This window comes from Amphiprion ocellaris, chromosome 8 (genome assembly GCF_022539595.1).
Source record: "Amphiprion ocellaris isolate individual 3 ecotype Okinawa chromosome 8, ASM2253959v1, whole genome shotgun sequence".
Classification (NCBI taxonomy): domain Eukaryota; kingdom Metazoa; phylum Chordata; class Actinopteri; family Pomacentridae; genus Amphiprion; species Amphiprion ocellaris.
In genome coordinates, this window is record NC_072773.1 from 4,383,544 (window position 1) to 4,403,566 (window position 20,023).

Consider the following 20,023-nt stretch of genomic DNA (forward strand, 5'->3'; position numbering starts at 1 on the left):
TTTTTGCATTTTCACAGTTACCACGGTAACAGGTGTTTCTGCAGCCCTGAATTTAACTCGACAGCCAGAAAAAACATCAAGACTCTGAAGACATATGACTCTATATCCATGTGTTTATTGAGCTTACAAGAAGGTTGGAACTGAAACTTGCTTTTAACACATACGAATATCTACGATAAATAGACCAACTCGGTTTTTAAGTCTGTGAATTATGAACATTTTGCACCTTAAATACCCTGTGCAGTGTTTATTTTTGTACATAATACAGGCAATTTCTTTAGTTATCTACAGTCTGTGCAATATCAGAACTCTGAGTCATATTTATATTCACCATGAAATAGAATATCCTTTATTAGCCCGACAGGAGGAAATCTTTATTCTATTATGGGCCCGAAAAACTGTTATTAACCCTCCTGTTGTCCTCATTTACAGGCACCAAAAAAATGTTGTTTCCTTGTCTGAAAAAAATCCAAAAATTCAGCAAGAAAATTCCCCAAATTTCTGAAAATTTGCAAAACCTTCAGGAAGAAAATTCCAATAATTCCTTAAAAGTTTCCCTTAAAAGTTTTATTTTTAAAAAAAAAAAAAATCCCCCAAATTTGGTAAGAAAAGTCCTGTAAATATTTTCAAAAAATGGGTAAAAATCTCAAAAAAATCCTAAAAATATGTAAAGTGATTCCATATCAGTAAAACTTAATATTTTCAAATATTTTCTTTAAAAACATTCACATAAAAATGTGAATGTTTTTAAAAAATGTGTTGGTTTTTATGTGAATGTTCTTAAGAAACATTTTTAACATTTTTTTTTCCACCAAAAAATGTTCAAAGGTTTCCCAAAAATGTTGAAAATGTGAACATCAGATGTTTTGACCCGCAGGACGACACGAAGGTTAACTGATTGGTTGAACTCAGAAACAGCACCACCAGCATCATATTTTCTGCCCTTTCAATGTCTAGCATTGGCGTCCAGCAATGCAAAACTTTGCATGCTAACATAGCAAATCCTCTATTGCTCTATTTAGTGCATATTTGGAGTTGATGTCATTTGTCATTTGCTCTTCATTGCACTATGAGCAAATGGCTGGTTGTTGTTTGCTTTGAACTTTTTTTTGTTTTTGCAGTTCTAAATGTGACTATGTCAATAAATTTCACAAGTATTTGCTTGTTCACACTACATTAGTGAGCTCATTATATCCCACATCATGTACTATAATTATAGCTTTTTACTCTGGCAAGGAACACGGCGGAGGTTATGTGACGATCGGCACTGGTTTGTCTGTCTGTCTGTCTGTCTGTCTGTCTGTCTGTCTGTCTGTCTGTTAGCAACATTACTCAAAAACAGACTAACAGATTTGGATGAAATTTTTAGGGAAGGTCAGAAATGACACAAGGACCAAGTGATTAGATTTTTTCCATCAGAAATGATACAAGGAACAACTGATTAAATTGTGGGGGTGTTTCTGAGTCCCATCAATTCCTGCCGCCCGCTACATATTTAGGTCACATGATTCGGTATCCATACATAATGTACACATGTATAACACACACCTGTGCTCAGCACAAGGTCATTGTGTTTGTGGGTACTATACTATATATACTATATATATATATATATATATATATATATATATATATATATATATATATATATATATATATATACTATACTATCTATATTAAATGGCCACATTCTATGTTGCTGTGATTTCTGATCATCAATAACTAATAAACAAATGCTGCATTTCTAAAAAACAAGAAAAGCACTCAGAGAGCACAGTACTCCGTCAAGGCTGCTCAGATGTATCATTTCCAACGGGTAAGTCCAGATAAGTCCACAGTGGTGGATTTGTAGTAGGATCACAATCATGTGATTGTCAGCAGGCAGCTGATGTAGTGTTCACTTGTTGTCATGGTTACAGTGACACTGTGCTGCTATCTCACAATGATACAGAAATCTTTAACAAATCCGTGGATCCAGACTATAAGCTGCATCACTGCCTAAATCTAATCACTTGGTCCTTGTGTCATTTCTGACCTTCTCTGAAATTTTCATCCAAATCTGTTTTTGAGTAATTTTGCGAACAGACAAACCAGCAGCGATCCTTGGCAGAGTAAAAATGCTGCATTTCTGACGATGCCATATGGGGGAATGAACAGCCTTGGTGGAGTACTGCGCTCTCTGAGTGCTTTTCTAGTTTTTATTAGTATGTTTAGTGGATGTAATGCGACCTTCAAGTATGGTAAAAACTGTGAAAAGTAGTGTAAACGAAGCTTTTATTTATGTGCTGATACTGAATACTGTGAATTGAAAATGGGTTAGTATTACACAAAAGGTTTAATCCTTTCTTTTCCCTGAATATATCTGCTCCAGTATCTAACACCGGATGAGTTTCTTGACCCACATCTTTGATTTATTCGCCTGATCAAACCCAAACTTCCCCTCAGAGAACGTGTTTTAAAAGGAAACTTTCCGACACTTGAACTGTCCTCCAGGTCTGTGAATGTTTAATCTCAGTGAAAACAGGTTCTCATTTAATTGTACAAGGAAACACTTATCGTGCCGCTGCGCCAAAGCAGATTATGGAAGTGTAAAAGCTTGAGCAAAGGCAATTCAGCCTGACAGACAGCTTGACAGTCATTTTCTTTGTGCCGAGCTGAATCAGTTTTCACACGTCCTGCATGTTAAATCATTCGCTCCGCTATAGACACTTGTTTGATCGACTTTATTTCCACACACAGACCCAGAAATAACCAAGAAGTGCTTCTACATTTCTCTCCATTCAAGTTTCAACGTGGGATCAAATGATGATTTAGAAGATTATCGTTAAAATCTGAAATTATACCTCATTGTTGAGTTTTAAGTGCACAGCTGTCCATCATTTCAGGCTGAAAAGTGTAAATGAGGAAAACCGTTAGAACGCCATTAGCAGGAAATCACAAAAGCTCTTCGGGAAGCGTTAAAGTTAACATTACACTTTGCTTTGCCACTTACACACTGAAAATTAGACAAAAGAGCCTTTATTTCCTGGAGAAATTCACTTTATGCTTCATTTTCTTCATGTCCTCGTGATCCTTGACCAACTGTTAAGTTTGGAGTCACTTAGAAATGTCCTTATTTTTGAAAGAAAAGCTGTTTTTTTCCCATGAAAATAACATTAAATAAATGATAAATGCAGTCTAGACATTGTTAATGTGGTAAATGACTATTCTAGCTGGAAACAGCTGATCTTTAATGGAATATCTCCATAGAGGTACAGAGGAACATTTCCAGCAACCATCACTCCTGTGTTCTAATGCTACATTGTGTTAGCTAATGGTGTTGAAAGGCTCATTGATGATTAGAAAACCATTGTGCAATTATGTTAACACATGGATAAAAGTGTGAGTTTTCATGGAAAACATGAAATTGTCTGGGTGACCCCAAACTTTTGAACAGTGGTGTAAGTCAGGTGTCTTTATCTAGGTAGATAGTTTCCTGCTTTTCCTATTCAAAACCTGATTTTGTTCTTTAGACGGTTCTAATGCTGGAATATTCCTCTTCTTCAAGCTTCTGCAGGCTGGAAATCATCTTGCCAGCCAGTATTTTGGTTTATCCATCAACGAATGTCATCTAACCAACACTTTTTACACTCATGCAGCCTCATATCATCACCTTCCTACCTCCGTGCTTCACTGTCAGGACTATGCGTTCACTGTGGTGGTTCTGGTCAGACTCATGCCAAATATTCTGGACTCCATCTGAGCCCAGCAAATTTATCTTGACCATCATTTGATTAAAAAAAATCTAACATTCATCGGGCTACTTTTTTGTTGTTTACCAAAGTTTCATCTTGATATTCAGTGCCAAAGCGCCACAAAGGTTGTTAACGGATACTGCAGCTCTTATTAGTGATAATTATACTTGTGTTCTATACTGTAATTGTTTTGGAGTCAGTTATATTCATGCAGTTTAAAAGAAACATCTCATTATGCTAGTTTCATTGATTTTATTTGCTCATTTATCCAAATGTGATGTTACTAAACAGCATTTCAGATTAAATACGTGGACTGAGCTCGATATTTAATTAGCTTTTTACTCTGAATTGTATATTTGCGTTACGTACACGGCAGCTGTAGCTGTTTAGTGACAAGAACTGCTTAAATGAGGTGCAACCTGTTTTAACTGAGCGACGAGTAAAAACTCCACTTGGTAAACTCTTTTGTTAGAACAAGGCTTTGTCTGAAAACATGACCAGCTGCTGCAGCCGTCTCTCAGTTTGTCTCCGTTATGTTCATGAATGTGTCGCTTCTCATGCACAGGTGGGACTCAAGAAGGTAAAACAAGTAATTGAAGACAGTTTAATGCAGTTATAATGGTTTTCTAAACCTGCAAATTCCCCAGAAAAATGTACGAAAACTTGTATTTATTCAGAAAGACCAAAATGTTTTTAAGCAGTAAATTTTATAGTGGAGTTATTTTAAGCTGTAGGGATCACAAAGTTGATCTGTGGATTAGTTGTTGCACTGAAACATTCATTTAGGCCCTAAAATTTTAACAGATGAAGCTCTAAAATACCAAAAGATGGAACCTATTCCCTCATTGTTTTATTTTATAGCTCAGTATATTCAGTACACAAATCTATTAGTGTGATTATTATTTTCATGAAATTTTAAATACGGAGTCTTCTCCATCATGACCTTAACAAAAAAACGCAATTGCAAGCTGTTTTATCTGACACTACCGATAACAAAATGAGGCTAAAACGAACCAAATACAAACACAAATACAATACTGCAGCCTTGATTAGTGGTTCTATGGCTCTTTCTGTACCTCCTGATTACTGCTACAACTGTGGTTCAGTGATCTCCTGTCTCCTTTTCCATCATTAAGTCTCACAATCACATTTCCTCTGATTTTTATTTATTTATTTATTTATTCATTTATTTATTTATTTATGTGGAGTCATGATGTAGACATACAGAGTTCTGGTGTTCACAGGTCTTTTTATAGTCACTGGAATCCAGTTAGACTAACTGAAAATGGGTTCAATCCAATTTAGTTACGTTTTTTTTTTTCATTCACTGTTATATGCTACTTTAGGGTCTGTATTTTCGAGAAAGTCTTTCTAAAGTATTGGTATTCGATTCCTCATAACAGGAAATACTCCACTGTCCATCCTAGAAATAACAAATGAACATTTATCTGATACTACTGATAACAAAATGAGGCTCAAACGAACTGAATACACATTACAGAGCTCCACTGGTGAATTTATATCTATATTTCCTCCATTCCTGCCTCCGCTCTCATGCAGAGTGACATGTTTTATGAAAGTGTCTTTGGTGAGGCATTTTATTTTATGCACAGCAGTAAAAAATTGGATTTACTCAGTCATAAGTGTTGAGCTGTGTGAGCTTTGGCTGCGTGGCGACTGACAGATTTATTATTGCTTTCTTCTTCACAGTTTAAGTCACAGCTCTGCCGATGCGTCATCTGTCTGGATGCTCTTCTTCTTCTTCCTCCCTCTCGGGTTTCTTGCTCTCTCATTTAAGCCGTCCCAAATTTCCCAGTGCTAATGTTTTACTCGGCTTCTTCTTCTTCTTCTGTTTAATATCTCCTTCCTTCTATCACTTTCCTCTCTGGTTTCCTCGCCTCCTCTTTGTCTTTCATCTCCATTTTCTGCCTCTTTCTTCCGTCCCGGCAGTGTTTCTGCTCGCTCAGCACTCTTTCCTTCTAATGACAGCAGCAGTCGTTGGACGTCTGCATGTGTCCTTGTGAGAAAGCATCACCAGGGTCACAGGGAAGTCTCTCAGGCACCGGGCATAAATATTACAGATGGATAGAGGACATGACAGCGAGACCAGAAATGGCCTCATAGTTTACCTGATGTTGAGGTGAATCTATTGAAGAGAGGAACTCATAAAAATAATAATATTTAATTAGAGCTGCGAGCAACGTTGCTCAGGTAGGGCTGAACCTGAATAGCCAAATATTCAGTCGTTGCAGTGGTCTTTGAATATTATTTTGAGATCATAATACTCGGACTCGAGTGTATTTTGACCTCTGGATGTAATGAGGACTGAACTCTGATCACACATGTGAAGTATGTACAGGCAAGTTACACAGCACTTCCTGTTTTATGTCAAAAAGTCAAAATTTTTGACTTTTTTCAGATTTTTGTGGATCAGTCTGATAACTTTTCTTCACAAAGGGCATCCTCACCAAATTTGAGCTCTCTCAGGGTTACCCTGTTTGAGTTGAAAGCTTTTGAAAATGTCCAAAAATGACCCAAAATCGTCCACGATATGACACATAATTCAAAATGGCCGACATCCTGTTGGGTTTTAGGCATGGGTGTCAATTACATTTTTATGTGCCTTGACGAATCACATATGTGGACCAAATTTCATATGTGTAGGTCACACACACTGACCGTAGTGGATGTTTGAAGTTCTGCAGTGGGCGCTACACACCTATGAAATTCCCTTAAATTTTTTTTTTCACTGGGCCTGACATCTGTGCAAATTTTCAAGTATTTTCGAATATTTTAGTGGTTCAAATCTGAGTTTCAAAAAACGGCAAAAGAAAGAATCAGAAAAAGAATTGCTTGCATCCATTAGGGTCCTCCAATAAACGCTGTTTCTGTCTCGTTTGTGTCTGTGCAGACGGGAAGGTTTATGCGTTGGGCGGGATGGGAGCCGACACGACGCCTCAGGCTCTGGTCAGAGTCTACGAGGCCGAGAAGGACCAGTGGCAGCCGATGACCTCCATGCCGACGCCGCGCTACGGAGCCACGCCCTTCCTAAGAGGAAACAAGATCTACATCATGGGTAGGAAACCTGAATCTGATTGATCTCTTTTATACGGTATTACTGCTAAACACATTGAGTCAGTGTGTTATCATGCACTGGTGTTAAGTTTAAACACACTATAAGGACAGAAAAACAACATTATTACGCTGCAAAGGAACACGGCAGAGTTATGTGACGATCAGCGTTGGTTTGTCTGTCTGTCTGTCTGTCAGCAACATTACTCAAAAACAGACTAACGGATTTGGATGAAATTTTCAGGGAAGGTCAGAAATGACAAGGACCAGTGCTGTGTGCTCTCTGAGTGCTTTTCTTGTTGTCTATTTTACTCTTAACAGGGCTATAATCTATAATGTACTAAATTAACACTGTACTGCATTGAGGGAGACTTGAAACTAACAAGTCAAGGAAAAAGTAGGGTCATTTTTTTAACACCTCCATACAATCAGACTTGTTTTTGCGACCAGAGGAGTCTGTTGCTGCTGGCTGTTGGGAAGAATGCAGGTTTCAAGATTCAGTTCTCAGACCTGGAGGCGACATCCATCATGTACATACAGTCTGTGGACAGGAAGTCCAAATATCTCCATCAATCCTGGACGTATGGATGCAGTAGAAGTCGTAAACTTGCCGCTACGTTAGCAGATGGATTTTGGCAGTGATGCGGCTCATAGTCTGTAAATGACGAAATTGTCATATTTTAACCAAAACCATGACATTTTTTCTAACCCTAACCAAGTCATTTTGATTTTGAACCTTAACGAAGCTTGTTACATGTTCAAGAGTCTGAAAATCAAAATCAAATAAAAAATAAATATACATAAATTAAATAAAAACTTGCATTAAATTAAATCATGCATGTAATGGGAAAACACCGGATGAGATAAAATTTAATTAGATAAAATGAAATGAAATAAAATTTAATTACATTGAATTGAATTGAGATAAATTCAAATTTAATTAACAACAATATAAAGTAATAGCAAATAAAATTTTCAAAATAAAATTACAATAAATTTAATTAAATGAAAATAAAACTGAATAGAATAATATTAACTTAAATTAAAGAACAGCATTGAAATGAATACAAATACAAATCAGAAAATTAATTGAAGTAAAATCAAATAAAAAATATATATACATGAAATAAATAAAAACTTACATTAAATTAAATGATGCACCAGATGAGACCAAATTTAATAAAATAAAATGGAATTTAAATTTAATTACCTTGAATTGAATTGAAATAAATTCAAATTAAATTAAATTGACAACTATGTAAAATAATATCTAATAAATTACATTAAATTAAATTAAATGAAAGTATAACTGAAAAGAATAATATAAATTAAATTAAATAAAAACACAGAAATAAGAATACAAAATTAATAAAGTAAAATCAAATAAAAAATAAACATACATGAAATAAATAAAAAATTTACAATAAATTAAATCATGTATGTAATGGGAAAACGCCAGATGAGATACAGTTTAATAAAATAAAATTGTAGTTTAATTGCATTGAATTTAATTGAAATAAATTCTAATTAAATGAAATTACCAAGAATATAAATATAAATATCAAATAAAATTTAAAAAATAAAGTTACATTAAATAAAATGAAATGAAAATAAAACTGAAAAGAATAATATAAATTAAATTCAATTAAAACATAGAAATAAATAGAAATAAAAATTTTAAAATTAAATAAAATAAAATCTGATAAAAATAAATAGACATAAATAACTAAAAACTTACATTAAATTAAATAAATGAAAATAATAATAAAATAAATAAAATTATAGATCAACAGACAGACAGTATAGATTACAAGATACAGTCAAAATAAATAAAAACTGAATAAGAAAATAATAAAAATGAAGTCCTAAATGATTGTTTACAAATGTACAGAGAAATCAATCAATAAAATGTGTTCAAAAATAGTAATAAATGAATAGAATAAAATCCGACCTGTGACTGGTTTTAATGTTTTAATGCAGCTCACTGAGGTCGGTTGTGTTCAGTCGCTTTCTCAAGGACGCCACATATCTGAAGGAGCTCGGTGGATTCTGTGTTGTGAGACGTTTCAAACCTCCAGGCTGATAAAACTTCACACTCGGTGCTTTTATCAAGTAGATAAAGGCAAAGATAACAGTTGTGATTGTGGCGTCCTTTTGGTTCTCCTCCCACACAGCCATGTTTCTGGGGACGTGTCAGACTTTTTAGCTGGAACTTTACCCGACTGGCGGCTTCAGAGCTGAACGGAAGACAAAAAAAAAAAAAAAAGTCACTAAGATCGGAGGAGTCTGGCAGTGTTGCTGCAATATTGATCAGAAGGGCCGAGCTGCAGTTAAAAGGCGGCTCTGCAGGAAATAAAGAGTGAAATGTCGCTGCTTTCTGTCTGCGATCAGAGGTCACATTTGTTCTGGTGGCGGCTCGTCGGGGGGCCGTTTGTTGCCCACCGACACTCGGTTCAAATTTCACACCACTGCTGGGAGAGGAATTGGAATCACTCGAGGCGGAGGTCGTTTTATCCCAGCAAAGAGGCGCTTTGCAGACAGATGAGTCCATTTTAGCCACGCTGCCCACGTTGGCCACAAAGGGGCCGTGAACGCCTCAGAGCAGGAGTTCTGCTGGGTTTTGTCCCACATGTTCCAGCTGAAGCAGCTGAGAAGAACTGTACGTGCTGCAAACTTGGCAGCAGACATGAAACGAACAGACTGAGGCTTAAAAACACTCCAAACTACTCCAGATACTGAAAAACATGAGCAGGAGGAGCGAATATGTTCACAATATTGTACTCTGTGCGGCTCTATGTTTAGGTGATGTCAACTGTAGTTACTACAGTTACATTCACAGAAAATTATTTTACAGACAAAAAAAATGAATAAATAATGTGGTCCTGTAGATGCCAGATGACAGAATATGATAGATTTTATTTATAGAGCACTTTTCAAATGGTAAAATGCAATAAAAAAATAAAAAATAAAAAAACCAAAATTTGATGCTCCAGTATCACTTTTATAATTAAAGGACTCAAACACCAGATTAAATAAAAATTAAATATATTTGTATAATTTGTATAATTTGTATTATGTTAATTTAAATAAATAAAACTAATCAAAAATTTAAATTAAATTAAGAATGAAATTAAAATAAAAATAAAATATGATAAGATGTCTTTAAATAAAAGATAAAGTAATGAAACAAATACACTAAAATATGTAAATAAATGAAAAAGTAGCAAAATGTATAAATAAAATTTGTTCTAAAAAATTTATACTAATATACACTTAAAATCAATCGCACAGTATTGAGGAATCAGAAACAGTGCATGCAGTGAGGAAACACCAAATTAAATAAAAAATTAAATAAAATAAATGAAAAAAATAAAAATAAAATTATATTACATTAATTTAAAAAAATTAATTAATTAAATTATAAATGTATTTATAATTTATTATAATTATAATTTATTTATAAATAAAATGAAAAAATAAAATAAAATATAATATGATAAAGTAATAAAAACACAGTCCTGAGGAACTGAGGAAACACTATCAGAAATAATGCATGCAGTGAGGAAACGCCACATTAAATAAAAATAAAATAAAACAGATGTAATTATATTAAATTTAATGAAAAATTAAATTATACTATACTAAATAAAAATGTAATCAAATTAAATTCATCAAAATTAAATCAAAAATAAAATAAAAATAAAAAATAAATATAATGTGATCTCTCTAAATAAAAGACAAAATACTAAAAAATTAATACCCTAAAATATGTAAATAAATGAATAAGTAGCAGAAATCTATAAATAAAATTTGTCCTAAAAGTAATAGTAGTACTAATAAACAGATGAAATCAATCACACAGCATTGAGGAACTGAGGAAACACTATCATAAATAATACATGCTGGAAGGAAACAGCAGATGAAATAAAATAAAATAAAATTAAAATTAAATTGACAACATAATAAATTAATGTCAAATAAAATGTAAAAAATATAATAAATTACATTAAATAAAAATGAATAGATAATGTAAAATTAAATTGAAAAAAAACATAGAAGAATAAAAAACTAAATAAAGTAAAAATGTTATAAATTAAGGACTCAAAAGCACAAGAATTGAGGAAACAATATCATAAATAGTGCATGCAGTGGAGAAATAAAATAGAATTCAATTAAATTAAATAATTAAAATGAAATAAATGTAACTGTATAAAATAAAATAAAAATATCAAAAGTCAAAGTCAAAGTCAGCTTTATTGTCAATTCTTCAATATGTACATGACATACCAAGAATCAAAATTTCATTACTCTCTCTTCGTGCAACAGTAGATATTAAATAAAGACTTAGAAAATAAGATATTAAAGGGCAAAAAAGAACAAAGGAAGCAAAATTAGAGCCGAGCAACAACTAAGAACTAAGAAAAGCAGAACTGAGTGAAATGTAAACACGACCATGAGATAAAGTGATGGATTTAGTGCAGAATACTCAGAACAGTGCAAATAAGTAACAACATTTCAAGAAGTGCAAATATGTTTGACAGTTGAATTTGGTCGTCCTGGATGCCAACTTCATCATGGCGGAGCTGCTCATAGATCATGTGCTATTTCAGTGCAGATCAGAGGTTATTGACCAGAGTTTGTGTATGTGGGGGAAGGGGGTGGTAGAGAGGGCAGAGAGGGGAGAGAGTTCAGCTTCCTGACAGCCTGGTGGATGAAACTGTTGCTCAGTCGGCTGGTCCTGGTCCTCAGACTCTTCAGTCTCCTCCCTGATGGCAGCAGGCTGAACAGGTTGTGGGATGGGTGTGTGGGGTCACCTGCAATGCTTAGTGCTTTGGGAGTGAGGTGGGTGCTGTAGATGTCCTGGAGGGAGGGGAGAGAGACACCCACAATCCTTTCTGCTGCTTTCACGATGTGCTGGAGGGTCCTGCAGCAGGAGGAGGTGCAGGAGTCGTACCACGCTGTGATGCTGCTGGACAGGATGCTCTCCATGGTGCCTCTATAGAAGGTGGACATGATGAGAGAGAGATGTTAAAAGTGTCTGTGAAGACATCCGTGAGTTCCCCAGCACAGTCTCTCAATACACGACCAGGAATGTTGTCAGGACCCGGAGCTTTGCAGTTGATCCTGCTGAGGGCTCTCCGGGGACAGTGACAGCACCTGGCCACTGGGTGGAGGTGTGGTCTTCTGTGCAGGGGTGCTGTTGTTTGCTTCAAAACGGCCGAAGAAGTCATTCATCTCATTCAGCAAAGAGATGGTGCAGTCAGGGGTCTGCTGTGGAGGCTTGTAGTCCATTATGGACTGTAGTATGTTTACTATTATGTTATATTATCAAAATTAAATGAAGCTAAGTTGAATTAAAAATATAATAAAAATATAATATGATGTCTGAATAATAATTTTTAAAAATGTATGTTATGTGTTTATGTTGAGGCTGATAGATAAATTTAAAAGATATGCAAGTTGATATTTAGTAATTTACAGATCTGGATAAGAATGCAAAAAAGAAAAGGAGATTATGGAAAAATGTTTGTGCTTTCTCGACTATTGAAGCTATTCTGTTTGCAGAAATGTTAAAATAAAATAAATTAAAATAAATCATACAAGCTTAGGTCAAAATGTTTCCCATTTGTGTGATAAATAGTGAAGTAAATGTCACTGAGAGCCACAGAAGTCTCAGACTGAGCTGTTTCTTTTTGCCCTAATTTATGGCTGATGCAACTTTTTGCAAAAGATCCAAAGTCTCAAACACACAAAACCCTAAAATGTATGACAACACAAACACAGAGATACTGTAAATATATGAGGTTCACATTTAGGGCAGGAATCAGTGGAAAAAGCGACTTAAGTTGAGTTTAAAGGCTTCAAATTTGATGCATAAATAATAGAATAATATAAAATGAAATATTATCTTGTAATTGTGGGATTTTTTTTGAATGATTGAGTAAAATACAAATAAAAGCATAAGAATTTTAGCATCAACCTGCAGTAAGTGCAACAGGAGTGAAACATCTGCAAGATTTAGAGGGTTAAAGTGCATTTTGTTGGTAATGTGTTGACTGCAGGACTGCTACAGTATTTTTACACAGTGGAAATGTCAGTTTTTAATTAAATAAAGTATTTAACCACCAGCACCACAATACTTCTACTTCCAAAAATTGATGAAAAGATGATCATGACTACAGTTTGGCTCTTTTTCTTACCCAGTTTTTTCAGTTTATCTCTTCCAAGCAGGAAAATGTGACCAAAAAAAATATCCTAAAATTGTACAAAGTCTTAGTTGAATTTTGTATTTAGATGAAGGAATGACAAGACTTGGATTTTTTGGATTAGGAGGAGTTGAAAAAAGAACAAACGTCCACCACTGTTACCTGCTATGAGCTCCAAATTCACAAATTGTTGCTCATTTTTATAACAGATAAATGTCTCACTCTAAATCATGCAACCCTGTTATACAATTATCAGGATCAGACTAATTCTTTTGACTGTTTTCCATCAGTCAGTTTGTCCTCTTGGTCAGCAGTAACAGCTAGCTAAATATCTAGCTTCTACTGCTGAGAAAAAGATCACATTAGCATGGATTAGCAACCCTGTTACTGTGATTAGAGTAGGGTTAGCAAACAACACAGAAAACATGGAATAAAAATGCTACCATTGATGTGAAAGCTGAGCCAATCAAGCCTTTGATAGTTTATTACATGTTATTGATGAATATGGAGCAGAAATGTGTGAAAATTGTATAATTTTTGCGTCTTTTTGTGCCATTTTTGTGTTTTTTTTTTGTCATTTTGTGTCGTTTTTGTGTCATTTTTGATTGATGGATCTGTAGCAGAAAACTGTGCAAGAAAAGGGTTATTTTTCAAAAATTTTGAAGACTAAATGTCCTCCAATTCTGAAATGAGCTTCTTAAGCATCAAACTAAAATCCTGTGATCCTGCGAAGGATGTATTATGAAACTTGTAAAAGACTAATAGTCTTCACAGCTGTTAGAATAATTTGCTTTCAGGAAATTTTGTCTCATCATTTTGACACCAATTTGGTTTCATAGTTTTTTGAATGTGCTTGATTGAATTAAAAGGAGGTGGAGCGACAAAAAAAATCACTAGAGACGCTCAGAACTAGAAAACCTGTTCAAATAGGTAAAGATAAAGAGCTAGAGGACACAACAGGAGGTTCAGCAGCTGGATGGAGATGATGTTCATTTATCTGACGTCTCAATAGAGCACTGAGGCCAACACAGGAAAAAAAACTCCACAGGATTCAAGTTTATCATAATGCAAACCACAACTCCATTAAGGTCTGCAGCTCAACGTTGAAGCAGTATTATTTATACATTTACACATGAAAACAGTAGATATACAAGCACCAGGAAGTAAATCCACGACATCCAACCTGTACTTTAAGGTGTAATAATATTCAGAGCCTGTCACTGCAGAAAACCTGGCAGGCGCTGATATTTTAGGAATAAAATGCATAATGTACAGTTTCAGCAGCTGCATCTGTGACTAAGCAGCGATACCACATTAATATTTATACCGCTGCTGTCTTTGCACTTCCAGCACAGTTCAGTTTAGATTCCCAGTCATTATTTCTGCAACGACTCGACTTTGGCATTTTAATGACGTTAAAATATCTAATGTTCTACAATCCAGTGGATCCGATATACCTGTCTGATAATTGTCAGAAAAGCATCATCTCAGCTGTCAGAAACTTTCAATGTTTTTCAGAAAGATGAGGATACTTCCATGTAAGTTGTAATGTAGAGCCGAGACAGCCAAACTTTTTCGATCACTTTCACTTTCACTTTGGATAAACGGGATGGCTTTGTAAAACATTTCAGCTCAGAAAAGAGAATCCATAAAGAAAAAGTGATCTTTTTAAGTCTTCTCTCCAGTAGTTTTGCTTCAGTTTGCATTGATCCATCTCTTGCGCTTCAAGTTGCTTTGCAGTCGGTCTCTTTGTGGCTGAAAAATTGACCTCACACCAATTTGTAATCACTGGTACAGATCCAGCAGTTACATCTGATTCGTACTGACAGATGTGGTAAAAACACAGACAGAAATTCCCTCCACAATCTTGCTTTTGATCTGTTACATCATACTCTCGCCTTTGATCATTTTGCCGATGCAACAGGGGCTCCACCTAAAGGAAGTTTAAAAAAAAAGTCATTCTGAGGTGTTCAAAAAAGACCACAAAACAGTCACTGCTTATTTGATATGCTTCAAACTTGACACTGCACTTCCTTTGATACCCTTTATTCCACCTGCCTAGTTTGAAGTGGGTCAGATGTACAGATGTTGAGATATACAAAGAACAGACACACACATACTCCATGAATTTCATATAGATGGTTAATTAAAGCTAATATATCCACTCTATATGTTGGAAATGTTGCATTTGTTTCTAGAAAGTTACATATGAAGTTAAAATAGCTTGACTCTGAGCAGTTACCAGGCAACCAGTAGAGAGTCCAGGAAGTGATTGAAGTTATTGCTTCACTATAAAGTGGGCAGTGAAGTAGTAAAGTTTATCACGGACATTACTTTCGACAAACAAACCCATAAATCTTTGACTGATGAAGAAACCCAGCCAAAAGGCACTGTCTCTCCCATCTCAACCGCTGAAGAGGAGTCATAGGTGTCTTGGTGGCCATCTGGAGGTTCCGACTTACGGTGAAAATCGACTTGCGTTGAACAGAATATCTGTACAGGTATTAAACTAGCTTTAAGAGTTATACAGAGACCCGTATAGATGTTTGGTTCTAAACTTTTGATTTTTAGCGCACCACAATTAAATTGTTGCACTTCTGATTTGCAATCACAGCTGTCACGTCTTACCTGTGAGTTTTCAGTGCTGTTTTTTCTGATTTCACCGCACCGCAAAGTGAATATCTCTCAGACTCCGACATTACAAAGATAAAAAAAAAATTTTTTAAAGTGTCAGCTGAAATTGTTGTTCAGAGCTGTGTGCAGCTTCGGCTTAGTTCCTGACAGCGGCGGGGTGATTGTGCAGCAGCTTTAACTGCCATACGTGAGCATTATCAGTGGAGTCACTGAAAGAGAAAATAGATTTATTTTCCGGACCCAACTCTGTAATAGATTAAAACGAAATGATAGCGTGAAAAGAGCCTGAAAAATAAAACATCCATAACTTCTCTGCAGGCCGGCGAGCTAATTCATCCTGGAGCTAATGAAGCCTGGACTGAGAGCGATGGCTGGGCTAAAGTGCAGCCCCAACACCACTTTAATCACATTATACCACATTATGCTCAGTCTTATGAATGATATGCAAAGAGAATAATGTGATTTTCATCCATTTTCTTTCATAAATGCACACCCAGGTCATTTTCTGAGTGAATGTGACCCCAGTTTATCTGCAGTATCTCTTAAGTCTAACTTGTACATTTGTGCTGCATCCCCCAGAACCCCCTTTGATTTAAATTCTGTGTTCCCTGTCATCCTACCAGATGACGTAACTCATCAGGCTTCATGCTGCTCTCAGAGTCTTGTGTGTCTCTATGCAAACTCAATGTGAATCAAAGATGTTGCAGCGGTACATGAGCGGTCTGTCGGCGAGTCAGAGATGATCAAAGACATGTGAGGGTAAACAGGCAGCGCTGGAGCATCTTTTGCATGTTTTTGCATAAGGGAATGTGGGACGTCTGCAGCTGTAAAGATACAAAAAGAACCTAAAAGAATTAGGTTATTAGGTACACCTGTTCAGTTGCTTGTTAACACAAATAGTTAACCAGCCAATCACATGGCAGCAACTCAATGCATTTATTCATGCAGACGTGGTCAAGACCACCTGCTGGAGTTCGAACTGAGCATCAGAATGGGGATTTAAATGACTTTGAACGTGGCATGGTTGTTGGTGCCAGACGGACTGGTCTGAGTATTTCACAAACTGCTGACCTACTGGGATTTTCACACCCAACCATCTCTAGGGTTTACAGAGAATGATCCCAAAAAGAGAAACTATCCAGTGAGCTGTGGACCAAAATGTCTTGTTGATGTCAGAGGTCAGAGGAGAATCGCAGACTGGTTGAAGATGACAGAAAGGCAACAGTAACTCAAATAACCAATACAGGGGGTCCTCGGTTTACGACATCCTCGACCTACAGCGTTTCATCGTTACATTTGAACTGGTTATGTGGAACTAGTTGGCGAGCAGAGTGGATGAATACGTTGTAATGTGGCGCTATAAGACAACTTTGTTTACATTCGCTGGTTGTACACCACCTTGGATTGTGCTACATTTGCTAACTTTATGCCCTTCATTGTGTCTCCCAAGCATAAGTCAGACTCTTCTGATGGCGGCGCTTTGAAGAAAAGGAAAGCCATCTCCATGGAAGTTAAATTAGATATAATGAAGTTGCAAAAACAGTGCAACATATTCTGTTATCTTCTTGTAAAATGACTCATGCATGCATGAAAGTCGTTGGTATTCATGACTTTTCCGAAGAACTGATCTCTATCATGATGCATGTAATGGCTTTGTTTACATTTTCACCAGATTGCCGTACATTTGTCCATCTGTCTGTCTGTCTGTCTGTCTGTTAGCAACATTACTCAAAAATGAACTAATGGATTTGGATGAAATTTTCAGGGAAGGTCAGAAATGACACAAGGATCAAGTGATTAGATTTTGGCAGTGATGCAGCTTATAGTCTGGATCCATAGATTTGTTAAAGATTTCTGTGTCATTTTGAGATAGGGGCACAATGTCACTGTAACTATGACAACAAGTGAACACTACATGAGCTGCCTGCTGATGATCACATGATTGTGATTCTACTATAAATCCACCACTGAGGACTTATTATTACTTATCTGTTGGAAATGATACAAGGAACAGTTGATTAAATTGTGGGGGTGTTTCTGAGTCCCATCAATTCTCGCCGCCCACTACATATTTAGGTCACATGATTAAGTATCATGCTGTACACATGCATAACACACACCTGTGCTCAGTGCAAGGTCATTTAGGTTGTGGGTACATTTATATTAAATGGACACATTCTATGTTGCTGTGATTTCAGATCATCAATAACTAATAAACAAATGCTACATTTCTGACAATGCTATACGGGGGAATGAACAGCCTTGGCGGAGTACTGCACTCTCTGAGTGCTTTTCTTGTTATTATTAAACTTATGTACATCCAGTCTCCAGTATTTATACCAGCCATTATCTTAGTCCAACATCTGCAGCCTCACAGGGAGAGCTGATGAAATATTGTAAACATGAGCATTAGTCCGTGTCGGAACACAGACCATTACACAGCAGTTTGTCTGCTTTGGTTCTTGGACGTTTCTGGGAGGCGTCCAACTGTTGGCAGCTGTCAGAACCAACGTGGGAAAAGCTCAAGTAAATGCAGAACAACTCAGCCAACAGTGTCAGTTATGGAAATGTTTAACCAGTTTTTGCAGAGAAAAAATAACAGACAGACAGACGGACAAACCAACAATGATTGTTACATAACTCTGCCACATTCCTTGACAGAGTAATAAAATAGAGTATGAAGGCTTCTGAAAACTGAATTAGAAAACACACAATCCTGCTGCTGACCTTGGATGCACTGGATCTGCAGTGGAAACAAAACAAGCATTGAACAAGAAAAGCTCGTTTCATTTCAAAACTGATTGGTTTCTTTGGTTTTAAAGTAGTTCGGAGGCAGAATGTGGAGGATTTAGTGTGCATGGGGGCTGGAATAGCACCATCAGGAAAGAAAAAACCAACCAGACTAATTTTACGGTTGGATTAATAAGCAGAAATGTGTTTACTTAAAGAGCACACAGCTCAGAATATATGCATTGACTTCCTCTTCTTCAGCATTTAGTTTTTCTCTGTTTTTTATTACACAGATGACTTCAGATGCAGATTCGCTCTGAATCTGTGCTTTTTAAACTGAATCTTCTCCTGCATTCAGCTCATCTTTCAGCTCCTTTGTTTCTCTCACACCTGAAGCTTCCCACTCGCTTCCACTCTTCGTCTCGCTGCTGCTATCGATCTCCTCGCCGTCCGGCCCACACCAGCTGACCCTCGTCCACGTTCTTCTTCTTCACTCCTCCACATCCTGCATCTCCTCCCCGTTTCACCGCTCAGCACAGTTTCTGTCTCCGTTGTTCGTCTTCTTTTTGTCTTTACTCACCCTCCCAAAGTGCTCTGTGGAATTTAATTTATTTATCCATTTATTTTATTATTATTTTTCAGGATATCTTTTCACTGAAATAGATTTTTTCTAATCAACAACATTCATTAATTTTCAGGAATTTAAGCCTTTAAATGACAGTTTGTTTGTATAATTAGTTTTTTGATACAGTTTTTAAAGATTTTTTTAAAGAGTAATTATTCTCCAAATATTTAGAGATAACTGAATTTATTTATTTATTTATTTATTTATTTATTTACTTATTTATAATAATCAGACTATGGTTCTGAAGGATTATGTTTTTCTGTGTGCAGCGTCAAAAACAAACAAAAAAGTTACCTTTGAGACCTTAAAGCAAAAATGTCCTCCTCAAAAAAAAGTCAATAAATGTATTTTATATTAATATTGTTTCTCAAGAATTTTATTCACTGAGATAGATTTTTTTTTCGAACCACTAATATTCATTTGTTTTCAGGAATTTAAGCCTTTAAATGGCAGTTTGCTTACATAATTTCACAGTTTTTAATGAAAAAAATTTTAAAAGTGTAATTATTCTCCAAATAACTGGTGGTAGCTGAATTTGTTTATTTTTAATTGTCAAAGTATGATTCTAATACCTGAGTATGATATAAAAAACTGAATTTGATTAATTAATTCATTCATTTTTTATTTATCTATTTTTATTGTCAGATTCTGAAAGATTGTTTTTTGTTTGAAGTGTCAAGAACAAACAAAATAACTCACATTTGAGAATTTAAAGCAAAAATGTCCTCCACAAAACAAACAAAAAAGCAGCAATAATTGTATTTTACATTAATATTATTTTTCAAGAATTTTTTTTTCACTGAGATGGATTATTTTTTTCAAAACCAGTAATATTCATAAATTTTCAGGAATTTAAGCCTTTAAATGGCAGGTTGTTTGCTTTATTTCACAGATTTTTTTTTCTGAAAACAATAAAAAAGGGTAATTTTTCTCCATATAAATAGTGATAGCCGATTTACTTTAAATTGTATTTATTTTTTAATGACAGTCTTTGTCAGATTCTTACATTCTGATGCATGAGG

At 35.5% G+C, this 20,023-nt stretch overlaps 1 protein-coding gene across 1 annotated transcript in view; it reads left to right on the top strand.

Moving 5' to 3' along the window:
* The window catches only part of LOC111579966 (kelch domain-containing protein 8B), a 269,839-nt gene that overhangs the window by 184,897 nt on the left and 64,919 nt on the right, over positions 1 to 20,023 (top strand). Inside the window, exon 3 of the mRNA XM_023287512.3 lies at positions 6,646 to 6,810. Coding sequence (XP_023143280.2) covers positions 6,646 to 6,810 — 165 coding nt within the window. The remainder of the gene's footprint in view (positions 1 to 6,645; positions 6,811 to 20,023) is intronic.